This window comes from Gasterosteus aculeatus, chromosome 4 (genome assembly GCF_964276395.1).
Source record: "Gasterosteus aculeatus chromosome 4, fGasAcu3.hap1.1, whole genome shotgun sequence".
NCBI lineage: Eukaryota > Metazoa > Chordata > Actinopteri > Perciformes > Gasterosteidae > Gasterosteus > Gasterosteus aculeatus.
In genome coordinates this window covers 13070783-13084149 of record NC_135691.1, presented here as the reverse complement: position 1 = coordinate 13084149, position 13367 = coordinate 13070783, and the positions used below count along the sequence as shown (strand labels likewise).

The following is a 13367-nucleotide window of genomic DNA, read 5'->3' as shown; positions in this document are numbered from 1 at the left end:
GATCAGGAAGAAAAATAAAATAAATTTGACTTGATATTTTTGACATTGTTATGGTGATATGTTAGCGCAAAGTGCTGTCCCATTCCTATTTACACCCTTTACGGCCCTCACAGACTCTTGCATCCATTTACCATGAGATGTCAGTATAAGTCCCCGAGGATTTAGGATTTAAGGCCGTAGGGAGGACATTTGGTTTGGGCCCTTTGGGGGTTTTGTATGTTAAGTTTGCACTGACCCTTTGTATGACAGCCTTTCAGCAAAAGAGATGCCTTTTTAAACTTTGTGTGCTGTCTGCTGTCAAGTTAAACTCTAAACCGTTACGAACAACAAGTGAATCCAAACACAAGGTTGAAAAAAACCCTCCATTTTACAAAAATAAGTAATTTGACTAAATTTTAGAGGAAATCACTTAAATTTCTTCTTCAGCAGATTTGTTTTCTTGACAGATATGTTGGTTCCTTAATGAACAATAAATCCATTTCACACTGAATTTCACACCAAAAGTATAGTGTTATTCTTCTCACAGAAAATGTGAATGCAACAAGCATTAGAACTTATTTTTTTTCAGTTAGAATAATACGAGTCACTGTACAATATATACAATTACTTGGATTTATCCCTGCAGCTTAATGTTGAAGCCACTTTGAATAGAATTTGAACATTTTTTATTTTGGTTCAGCAGCCAGTTTTTCGCATACGTTTGTCACATAGTTGTTTTTATAGTTGTCCTTTTAATGGGTTTTTACTGTAGAAGTAACGCACTGTCAATCCCTGGTGAGCAAACAACAGCTTCCTCAGGTAAATCTCTACATTTGGTATATGGGCCAAAATGGTTCAAGGGGTTAAATACTGAGAAAACAAACAAAAAAAACAGCAGCAGCACATTAAAAAAGTGTTCCTAATTCTAACACATTTCCTGGATACTCAAAACTTCTTGTGAATTCAGCAATAAATGATAATAATAATCTTACTGTAAACATGTTGACCAGTCAGTTTATTTGTGTAATTCGAGCAAAAATATCTCTATACACTCTGTGAGCACAAAACAAAATAATACAAGTGATGGAATCCGTCATTTGGGGTTACAGCGAGTCGGTACTGCACTTTACCCGTTTGACTTCCCCAACATGTATTGAGAAAACGAGCAGGCAACCTTGGACCTGCGCTTTTAGGTCACCAGGGACGGACACCCGCTTTGGTTTACACAGCTTTACATAACCATGTAGAATATGTAAAAATCTAAACTCCATAGTGAGCACATCTTTCTGTCTGCAGTGCTCTCTACTGAACACTTGAAGGCGCCATTTCCATGCAAATGGGAGAAGAGGCTCCGTGCTAATAAAACCTAAAAAAAAAACGTGACAAGTTGTTAACCCAATGATTAGTAAGCTACAGTGTCCTTGGTGCGACTTTCCACTCCCCCACATTTAGTCGGATCTCAACCTCTTCCACCTGGCGTGTTGTTGACGTGTTGTTATTGGATGAGCCGGGTACCGAAGACTCGCGGCGCAAAGAGTGTTTGGTAACACTAAACTACCGGCTGAAGCCTCGCTACAGACCCAATTGAGCACAGATATTGCCTTTATATTGCCCCCATCGACCAAACAGCAAAAAGAAAAAACAACACTGGAATCGCTGTTGCTCTGTAAATGAGCCCCGCGCTTCGAGCTTTGCCTTTACGCGCAAGTGAGCGCACAAATGGCTCCTCGACAATAACGCGCCACGGAAGAGCCTTGGTGACCGGAGAGGATCTACAACTGAGGGGTAGACACTGGAGCCCTTGGCATCTTTATCCCATTTGAAATGAACTTCTTAAATTCCCCCGCGTGCAGTCCGTTAATATCCAGGTTATATGCCAGAGTTCGCCTCTTCCTCCCACCACTCAGGAGGCACAGCGGGATGAGTTAGTTCAACACTCCCTCCAGTTGAGAACATTTGGGAATTTTTGGGGATGTAGATCTTTTTTTCTTTTCTTCTCCAGCTGCACCCTACATCGGATTATTGCCACCATGGCCGCCGCAGCCTGAGGAAAGATGGAGTTGGGTTTGGATGTTGGGGAGGCGGTGGGGCTAAACGGGTCGGACTGTCCGTCCCGGAACGAGAGCGACCTCCGGGCGGGCGCCTCGTCCACCGGGCTGTCCAGCACGCTGGCCAGCGTGCTGATCTTCACCATCGTGGTAGACATCCTGGGGAATGTGCTGGTCATCCTGTCGGTGTACAGGAACAAGAAGCTAAGGAACGCAGGTGAGAGATGAAGACGCAACAGAGCGTGTGTTTTTGGAAAGGTGTCTAATTTAGGCCAATGCAGACACACACTGTACATTTCATTTCCTCAAAATGAATGAATGTGTTTTTGTTATTTCAGAATTTAAAAAAATGTGTTTCAAAAGCAGACTCTTTAATTGTCTGAAAACAAAAAAAACGAGAATTGTCCATCTGAATGACCTCTGCGATGCCTTATTGCGTCCCCTCTCTCTTCATTCACAACTCTCATTATGTAATGTAACTTGTAGCTTGTGACCTCTGCTCTGGGCTCGACAATCAGGCTGCTATCTGAACTGAGCCTCCAGTCTGAGTGGGGGGGAAGCGTCCACAGATTTGCCTGTCTGTCTTCATATCTCTTCATAAATGATAAAACCTTCTCTCCTCCATCTGGCGTTGTTCCATTGCTTCTCCTTCCCAGATGATTCCCGCTCCCACTTAAATGAGATTCCATTGAATTATTAGCAGCCATGGTGAGGAATGCTGTTGTATTCATCACTCAATTCCTGTCATTTACATGCTCCATTCAATGAGTCCGTACGTTGATTATTTAATTCATTTTTGCCTAAACTAAAGGCCTGTGCAGTACATTTTGGGCTGAATGGAGGAGATGTGATGTACTCAGTGAAACAAATAGTTCATTTGGAGATCAGGGTTTTATTCTCCCTGTCAATGTTGACTATGCATGCGCTAACAATGTAAAGTATTCCCCGGACCAAATAGGCCATTCTTTTTTAAAACACATAATAAACTTGAATTAATCTTTTTTGTCATCAGTGAATGAAAATTACATTTCAACTTAAATTATACTAAAAATGAGTCTATTAATATAGCAAATAGGCTATGTATCGTTCTATGGATTTTTTTTATCATTCCTAAATAAATTTAAAACAAATTTTGATTTTCTGAGCCATTTTGTTGTCTTGCACATACTGGGAAAGAAAATGTTCTAAGAAACAGTCACATGGGTTAATTACACACAAAGAAGTCGTAAGACACATCATTTTGTCCTGGTAGAATTATAGAAAAATGTATTTAAACGATATAACCTCATGTTTTTGTTTTCCAAAAATAACAAAATAGAATACTGAGATGTTGGAAACAGAAGAAATAGTATAAAACCAAAACTGTGGGGCGTTTTGCTCCCTTGAACGTATACGGGAGTTAAAGGACCATGTACCATGATACCCAGCAGCTCTCTACAGGTAAGAGTCAAGAAAGCCTGCTGTTAGGAAAAAGACTAAACTCAGTGATCACAACACAGTGCAAACCAGGCAAGCGGATTAGATCATTATGTGTTTGGAATAATTAGCTTTAAATTACAATTTCACAATACATTACATAACAGACCCAATGAGGTCCTGCACTCAGTAGCCAAAAGTTGTTTGCTGAGGAGTTTAGGAGCCCAAAGAATGATTTGATTATCTGGTTTGCAAAATCTCCACAGTCGACTGGTCTCGAACAATAGGGCCGAACGGCCCGTTCAGTAGTCCTCTTTGTGCCGGTGGACTGCAGCCACCGCAGTGATTAGTGATGTCACCCTTATACTTCATTGGACGTGTCCATAAAAATCAGTTTTTGTCATAGATAGCTTCTTTGGGTTAGGTGCAATATAGTACAATAATATATATAGATATAGTGAGGTCAATGTATGATTTACAGTCTACACTCAGACATATATTGTAATGGAAGCCTGTGTGTGAGGCCGGGTTTGAACACATCCCTCTCTCCATCACGCGCCGTTCAGACTGCAGGTCTGCTTCCACACACACTGCAGCGGCACCTTTCATCTCGGCTTCCTCATATGCCAACACTCCCCAAAATGTGCACCTGCATGTGTGCACATTTTGTAAAGATTATGCTATATCATCTGAGAGAATGAATTTGTCCTCAATATCTTCATGTGTTTCCAGAGCTGGTCCCACATGTTCTGTTTTGAAATGATCAATCCAGTGAATCTTCAGAGGGTGGAGCGTGGCACAGGACTGCCAATGGAGGTTAACGTTAGAGTTTCCCACTGGGTTTAACCATACTAAAAATACATTCTGAAAATGCACTCATGAGAGAGAGAGAGAGAGAGAGAGAGAGAGAGAGAGGGAGAGCAAAAGAAAACGGCGATGGGGAGCAGATGGAGGTAATAACGAAAGAATGAACTTGCCTGTGTGCGAGTGTGCATGTGTGTGCACAAGCACTTCCATGTCAGGAGCTGTGCTGTTTTTTAAGGTTTGGAGATTGAATTTAGTTAAATCATGTGTCACATCTACTCAGTCACCCTGCGATCATAAATACAACCTAAAAAGCACAGTGTCCAGAGGGGGGGTTAATTCAGTCAGTGGTTAGTGAGTCAAACCAGAAGCCAGTTTAAACTGAAGGCTCAGATCCAGGGGGATTATCACTGTAGCACACTACATTAAACATGTCTTCCTTCCCCAACAAAAATGACTACATGCCCTCCAGTTTTCTAATGTGGTCAACAGGGAGGCGGAATATCTATCAGATTGGGATTATTTGACCAAAGCACACTTAGATAAGGTAAATACAGGGTTATGTATCAATTTCATCCAATCTCTTCTTTGAATAGTGGTCTGTTCTTATTCAAATGTTCATATTTGACTATAATCCTTGGGTGTCTGGAGTGGCGCCCACCATGGGCCCACCAGGGCCTTTGAGTCTTATCTTCTCAGACACGGCAGATCTGATTGGTAGATGGCCTTTGACGGTGACCATGATGTTTTTTGGCCGGTCCCGTGGCGGCCTGCATCACCAAAAGGCAGCTTTTGTCATTTTAATGTGAAACTTCTTCCGTAAAATTCTCTGGCCCGTTGAGGATGAGTTTCCCGAGTGGTCACGACAGTGCAAAAGCCCTTGCCGAAAGGTTATTGTTGCTTATTTATGATGGTGAGAGTGACCAGGTCTAATTTAATCCTCACATTGCTGGTGTGCAGCCAAATCCAAGAGATACTGTCCGTCCTACATATATCCTACGCACGTCTTTCAAAGTGTAGGCGAGTAAATCAAAGCGCAGTATATCACGATTCCTGCATGAGCAGTGAAGGTAATGGGATACAGAAGGTGGGTTTGGCATTAGAATGGAACATAAATCTTTGTAAAACAGTTTTATCACGCTGCCATGCAACTTGTCGAACTAAAAATTCACTTGGCGTCAATACCTAATTGTTGTAGCGTAGGGGTGCGTGTTTAAAACGAAGGACAGGTTGGGCGCCAGACAGGCAAATAACCCACGTTATTCCCTGTCTTACTTTTAATGATGTAAATTAAATCTAATACCAAATCAGGAAGCCCATCTGCAGGGAAAACCTCTGTATTCAAACATAAAACATATAATCCCCATCAAAACTTAGATAAACACATGTTTAAACACACCAAATAATAAAGTGGAAAGTCTCAGTTACGGAGTCCAGATATTGTCTTATTTTGTGTTATTGTAGAGGCCGGCGAGTGTTGGGTTGCGTGTGGGGGGGTGAGTGTGAGTTGGATAATCCGGAGAGCTCCCAGTTCGTGTTACTTTTATTATCAATATACAGACCTATTGAGTAAAAATTAAGAAATGTGCCATGAATATGTTGAATAGCGAGTGAATAATTATACATTATGCAGGTCTTCATTCCATAAATAATGCTTCATCCTTGTTGTGGTCTGGATGATGTTGGTTTATATATCTTGTTCCCTTCCGCCAGAGCTGAATAATTCCTTGTGTGTTTTGTTTCGATTTATATTTCATTTGCCACAAAATGTGACAGATATGTGACAGAGACTCACCAGGATGATTTACAGGGTGGTCGCTCAACTCTCGGGGGGGGGGGGGGGGGGGGGACACTCACGGCGAGACTCAGTTGACACGGCCGATGCTGTCAGAGAAGTTGTAGGCCGCAACCAATCGGCCGTTAGGTTCAATGGTTCTAAAGCCACACTCCATGATAATAATAGCTCCCATAGATGTCAGCGGGCAAGAGCGCTGTTGTTCAGCTGTTTTACACTAAAACAATAATGGTTCACGGTGCCGAGTTCTGGTGTGATGAGCATCAAGCCGGCCAAGTTGTTTAATTAAACAGCGGGAGGCGGCGGTTTCGGCCAACGTTTTAATAATAGACGCCAGCAAAACAAAGAGTCATCTGCCCGCTTCACAGCAATCCCCTCAGCGGTGCTTTAGCACCTACCTCATCCTCTTGATGATAAAGGGGTGAGAGGGTTCGGAGAGCCGCGAGGTTGCAGCAGGCCCCGTCCCACTAGCTCACTTGATAGCACTGAGCCGCGTGATGTCGAGCGAGGATTCAAAACGCTGCACAATGACAAACGCACACGGCGAGCACTGTGAGCGTCACAAATACAATCTGACAGATTTGCCCAGTGAGCTGACTCGAGGATAAAGAGCAAATGCTTTTATTTTTATCCCAGTGGGCCCGAGAGACGGCTCGGGCTGTTTTGCGTAGCTTAGAAAGCGAATGCCGGCGAATACCCACGTCGGACACGAGGGAAAACACTCCACCTGACAGCTGACTTTCTTGTAAAAATAAAACAGAAAAGTTAGAACGCATCACAATGACAGGAATACAATGACATAATTATGATGTTGCATGTTCTTTGTTGTTCTCATTACCATTCATTCAATCAAGTTCAGGCAAGTAAATTGACATGAGACACACTGTAGAGGTGCGGCCGCTGAGGTGCCGGGATTGAGGATTGATGGCCAACATAAATTTCAAATCCACTCCCGTCATATCTGCCAATCAAAGCTGTTGTTTCAGCTGCTGAGCTGTTGAGAGTCTAGCACCTTCACATTCACAGACTTCAGCTGGTAGTTTATGTTATATCAACCCTTGAATAACCCCAATGTCTGACAAACAATGTTTATAAAATGAGCTGAGATTATTTAGAGAAAGCCCAAATATTTATACTCTTACCAGTGATGTAATGATGCGCCAGAAACGGGAAAGAAGTTATTAATGACATGAAACATAATAATACTGATTAACCTTCAGTAGGCCTACAGGTTTATTTTGATTTGCTCGATAGTACTCTAAATGGAGATCATTAAAAAAGATGTGTGTCAGTACATAAAACAAAAAACATGGTTTAACTTCTGCAGACAGAAACTAGTCATTTCTGCAAAAATCTCCACTTCATCACAAACCTTGACTCTTAAAAAATGTGAAGCTCACATACAGACACACACACACACACACACACACACACACACACACACACACACAAAAGGCCCTGTTGTGTCGCGGACTCGACAAACACGACAAAAGGATCGGACAGTAGACTCGGTAGGAAAGTAATGCGTGTGTGTTTAATGGACGTTGCGTGACACAAACAAATACCCCGCATCCAGTGCCGGGTCCCTCTTTTATATGGATGCCCCGTAGGGACAAACTTACGATCAATACACAACATCCCTCCCCCTTTACTTTTAACTTCCCCAACCATGCAGACGTAAACAATCTCTTCTTAGTATCATCACAGCCCCTCTGCTTTAACAATCGTACCCAATTACCTTTAACAGATACCCCAAAATAACCTTCCCCTGAACTAGGGAAAGAGGGTAGACTACCTCCATTCCCAGACTTGACCCTGGGGGGTATTCTGCCCCAATGTTGGAGGTTAGTCTCGTCGCTACATGTTCAATCTGTCCGGGGGTCGTCGTTCTCTTGTGGGGTACCGACGAAGTACGGGTAAGTCTACTATTCCACTGTCACTGGGTCTGAGTGGTGATGGTGTAAGTCCCTGCGGCGGTGCGTCAGCACCTTGAGTCGGCACACCCCCTGGTTCAGGTGAGGAGGGAACACTTTCCCTGTCTTTGTGTTGCGGCAGTGGATGCTCAGATGATGGCTGAAACCCCTGGAAGGCTTCCAGTAGCTGTTCTGGGTTTGTCATTTGACCTGAGTCATCACTGAGGTTGGTGCCTGACAACAGTTGATCTACATGTCTCCTCCAGATGATGTTCTCTGGTGTTTGGACTGTGTAGGACACTGGACCTGTTTGAGCGACCACAGTTGCTTGTACCCACTTTGGACCGTTACGGTAGTTCCGAACAAGAACTCTCTCTCCAGCTCTGAAGCTTCGGTCCTTTGCTTTGTTCCGCCTCTCCACCTGCGCTCTTTGTTGTGTCTGTACGGCCTGCTTAACCTTTGGAGGTCTCAGAAGGTCGAGTCGTGTGCGAAGCTGTCTATGTGTTTAATGGACGTTGCGTGACACAAACAAATACCCCGCATCCAGTGCCGGTTCCCTCTTTTATATGGATGCCCCGTAGGGACAAACTTACGATCAATACACAACAGGCCCTTTATTGCACAATATCAAATCAAGACCTATGGGAAGCTGATGAGTCATTTACAGAACACCACTTATATTGTATCGTGGCATCACTGCGATTGTTTTCTATTGTCTTAATTTTACACATTAAAGTTTGATTTATTGTTTTATCCGCCCACCCGCACCCAGAGCAGCTGCACGGTAACAATATCGGATGTCATTTTCTATGATTCACGTCTTCCAAAAACTTATCCTGGTTATTGTGAGCTCAATTGAACAGCCTGATTGATGAATTTTATTGGAATCGACTTGCAAGTGTGACTTGCGAAATAATTTCATAGTTTAAAAACCAGACGAAGAAGCCATGCCAAGCGGCTCTAACTTGTTCGCAATGGCGATAAAAACATGATTAAAACTGATGTTAAGCTGGTTCAATAAATACCATCCTAGTTTAGCGTATTAGGCTGCTATTGTTTGTTATTTAGCACCAAACTGAAAGTACACCAAAAGTACTGTAGATATTAAAATGATTACAATTTACAATGAATCATTAGTGGGACATGAATGTGTTTTTAGTGATGGTAATCCAAAAAAAGAGTTCACCAAAAACCACAAATGTGAATCTCATGGGGCTACAAGAGAGAAAGTCAGTGGGATTCATCCTATGGGCACCAAGGATATCTTTACCAAACCCATGTCGATAGTTATATATACCATTCATAGAGATAGAATAAATGAAATTGTTGTTCAGTGCAGTGGAGAGTAAGTGTCAAATACCTCATCAAAATGAGCCCCAGAGGGCACAATGAAGCTGCTCTTTTACAATGGAAAACCCAGTTGGACCTCCGTTGACGCGTTCCGTTGACGCGCTCCGTTGACGTGCTCCGTTGACATGCTGTATGCTTTCGTCATTCACCACTTTGGGTCATGTCTTGTTCTGTCACCTCTTCTGTTTCTCAAGGCAACATCTTCGTGGTGAGTTTGTCCGTGGCAGACCTGGTGGTGGCCTTGTACCCTTACCCTCTGGTCCTGACAGCCATCTTCCATGATGACTGGACCATGGGTGACCTGCACTGCCAGGCAAGCGGCTTCATCATGGGCCTGAGCGTCATCGGCTCCATCTTCAACATCACGGCCATCGCCATCAACCGATACTGCTACATCTGCCACAGCCTCCACTACGACCGGCTGTACAGTCTGAGGAACACCTGCTGCTACCTGGGCCTCACATGGCTCTTGACCGCACTCGCCACAGTGCCGAACTTCTTCGTCGGCTCGCTGCAGTACGACCCACGCGTCTACTCCTGCACTTTCGCCCAGACAGTCAGCTCATACTACACCATCTCAGTAGTGGTCATTCACTTTCTCATCCCGCTGTCGGTGGTGTCCTACTGCTACATGAGGATATGGGTGCTGGTGATCCAAGTGAAACGTCGGGTGAAACCGGAGCTAAGGACCAAACTAAAACCCAGTGATATGAGGAACTTCCTGACGATGTTTGTGGTGTTTGTCTTGTTCGCAGTGTGCTGGGCTCCGCTGAACCTCATAGGACTAGCAGTAGCTATAAACCCAGAGAGAGTTGCGCCCAACATACCTGAGTGGCTCTTTGTCACAAGCTACTTCATGGCATACTTTAACAGTTGCCTCAACGCGGTCATATATGGACTGCTAAACCAAAACTTCCGCAAAGAATACAAGACAATTCTTCTTGGTCTTTGTATCCCACGTTTGCTTCTCATGGAGACCTCCAAGTGTGGCACAGAGGGACTGAAGAGTAAGCCCCTGCCTGCTTTTACAAACAATAATGTAGCAGAGATAAATGTATAATGTTGACGTTTTGCTGGGAAACTGAGATTAAGTTTCTGTGTCGCCTGATTGCGGGTCTGTGCCATATTTTACCTAGTGCCTTTCATGGGATCTGTTGCAAAGATGCAATTGTATGTACCATTTCAACCATGTCAGACACACTATTCCCTCGCGTTGAGATGAAAAACAATCAGTTTGATCCCTTGTACATTGTGCCTTCTTTGTAATTCTGCACTCTATTTAAAAAAACAAAACAAGAAACACATATTCAGGTAACAGTATGTGGCAAAAGACATTAAGTCACTTCACTTCGCACTGGATAGCTTGTTATTTGAATGAGGGACTTCCACATCTCCACACCATCCGTCCATTGTGTGCCCCAGAAGAACTCACTGCATATTTGCAAAGATCGATGGTAGAAGGTAAATAAAATAAATGCATTTTCCCACTTTATCTCTTTGCTCGTAAATGCAGCATTAATGGTGGAAGATTCTAAAGCTTTGTTGTTTTACTTCCTCTGTTAGTACCTCTGTATCTGACATATTGCAACTTTTATGAAAATTAAGGACATTTGCATTCCATATGTCATCCTTGGTTTGTATAAATATCTCAAGCTCCTTCTCGCTGGGAATGTAGCCTGCATTTATTCATTATGATGCTGTTTCACCCTCAGGCTTGACTTCTGAGCCATGATGCCCAGTGTGAAGAAATGGACGGACCTGTGTTAATAGAAGCATATGTGCCTTCTGATAGTAAAATTGTATTCTCTCACAGTTTAAATGTTCCAGTAAAGCCAAACTGTCTTTTAACTGCGTTGACTGCTGGATCAATTTATAGGACAAAATTATGAAAGCCTCAGACATCCCCTTTTGGACCCCGGATGATTTAGACATTTTGAAGATGAACAGATGAGTACAGCTATCCTCCTTGTTTATTAAATTGCCGGGGGACATGATACGCATCAGGAGCAAGAGATGCAATTACGTGTTAGTGCAAGTGCGCCTGAGCACACGTCACCTTCGCCGAGATGAGCTCTGACAGCCTCCAGGCACAACTTCAACCTGACAAACAAACCGTGAGCAGTTCACCTCACGTGGAGGCTCCAAGATGTCAATCTGACGCATTCTTGATATGATGCTCTGCTACTGGAATATTAAAGAGATTGCACATGCACCATGTCTAATTCAAAGGATTCATAAATATGTTCTGCACAACATTTACTTTCATATCAGTGTCCTGGTTTTTTTTGTTGTCCTGCTTTGCTTTGCTGCAGCTAAGCCCGGTCAGGCTGCCCGATATGTGCCCGGATGAAACTCTGTATGGACGATTGTGGAACGTCAATCCTTGATGGATCGCGGGCTGTCAAGTTGCAGAGCAGTAGCTGTTCAATCCATCTCGCAATCTTACAAGACAGTGCTCTGATGTGGAAGAAAGAAGCAGCCCACACGCCAGTGCCAGGTCAGCTCCAGATGAGTGGCTAAAGGGCCTTGAGGGAATACGACAGAGACGGCTCTACCATGTTGACGAGTCACAGACTAATCCTCATCTCCTTACCAAACCTATCTCCATTCTCTCCTCTTAATGCTTATTCCGCCCACATTTATTTATCTCCCAAGGAATTGTTTGACATTTAGGTAAATGTGCTCTTATGTTTTCTAACACAAGGGGATAATTAACTACATTTGTCCACTGAGTGTTGGGCTACAGTCAGGTCTGCAGAACATTTCCTGATAATTCTACCAATGGTGGATCGCTTTTGATTATGATATATAGTGTCTTTGTCAATAAATAGTTGGCAGTTTAGCCGGTGATGAAATATGAATAACAAAGCTTTGTGGAGGAATTTTTATTTTTGAATGTTCAAGGACAGAGCTATCTATCTATGCTTTGACTCCAGTCAGCTAGATTTACACACGTACTGTCTCCTTGGTTCCCCCGTAGGGTGAGCTCAAGGCTTTCAACAGCCGAGGCACACCATAAATCGTTAGTATCAATTATTTGTCGGAGTTACATATAATAAATTAGATCAAGTTGTCAGATACGAGGCCCGACTTATTATGTTCAAATATCATTCAAAACCGCGCAGTGCATTTGCGGTCATCACGTTGCAGCAGTGAGAATATATCGTCCTTCTCGTGGCTGCCGAGATGAAGATTATTTCCACAACACGTGAAGAGTGAAGCACTACACGGTGCAACGGTAGCATGCCATGATTATTGCCTCACTACAGGAAGACAAATGCAGCCCTTCTGTGCACGGAGGAATTTCTACAGCTCTTGCACATCAGTGCATTTTACAGCAGTGTGATCTCACGGTGAGTCTGCTGCCCCGATAGCAAGTTTCCAAATGGGTTTGTTCACGGGGTTTAGCACTGCCTGTGTCCTCATGCATGTGATGCGTTCCTACATTTCTCAGAGCAGGACATGTGGGTGATGGTGATAGTTTATATCAAATACCTTAATTTTATTTTTACACTGAGTAGTGTACAGCACTGCATAATATATATATATATATATATATATATATATATATATGAAATGTAAATGTTTATGTTTTTCTACTTGAAAAAATGTCCCTATTGCCCCTTGTTTATTGACAGATGCCAGTGGAGAAATAATTACTTGAATCTTATAAGTAAAGGTACAAACACAACTATGTTAATATACTTAATTACAAGTGAGAGGGTTGCCTTTAAAAAAGGCAATATTATCTGCTATATAATCTGCCAAACACTAAATAGAAAAATTAACTCATATATCTCACATTTTGAGAGAGAAAAAGAGAGAGAAAGACTAAATCTTATAAATTAACGAGTAATAACTTTAAAAGGTGTGTATTCCAGTCATAGTTGTTTAATTGTATTTTAAACACAAAACTAGACACATTTGAAAATCATGGAGACAGAATTCTGAACTCTCACGGCCACAATAATTGCATAAATTAACACGTTAACTCTGAAGCCCTTGTTTTTGTTACATATTAGTTAGCTTGGCTGTGTCCTCTAAAGCGTTTTTACATGTATA

At 42.7% G+C, this 13367-nt stretch overlaps 1 protein-coding gene across 2 annotated transcripts; it reads left to right on the top strand.

Moving 5' to 3' along the window:
* The first annotated feature begins 1381 nt into the window (after nt 1-1381).
* On the top strand, nt 1382-11558 carry mtnr1c (melatonin receptor 1C). 2 transcript variants are annotated; one of them, XM_040174561.2, is made up of 3 exons: nt 2123-2244; nt 3355-3467; nt 9500-11558. In XM_040174561.2, the coding sequence occupies exons 2-3, from the start codon at nt 3437-3439 to the stop codon at nt 10363-10365; spliced, it is 897 nt and encodes a 298-aa protein (XP_040030495.2). In that variant the 5' UTR covers nt 2123-2244; nt 3355-3436; the 3' UTR covers nt 10366-11558. The 2 variants fall into 2 exon arrangements, with proteins under 2 accessions (XP_040030494.2, XP_040030495.2); XM_040174560.2 differs by lacking the exon at nt 3355-3467 and having other exon boundaries at nt 1382-2244.
* The last annotated feature ends 1809 nt before the right edge of the window (nt 11559-13367 follow it).

Excerpts from the sequence above, each read along its gene's own strand:
- mtnr1c (XM_040174560.2), top strand. The coding sequence starts at position 2,034 with ATGGAGTTGGGTTTGGATGTTGGGGAGGCGGTGGGGCTAAACGGGTCG. Across the intron at positions 2,245-9,499 it reads CAAGAAGCTAAGGAACGCAG|GCAACATCTTCGTGGTGAGT; the intron begins GTGAGAGATGAA and ends CTGTTTCTCAAG.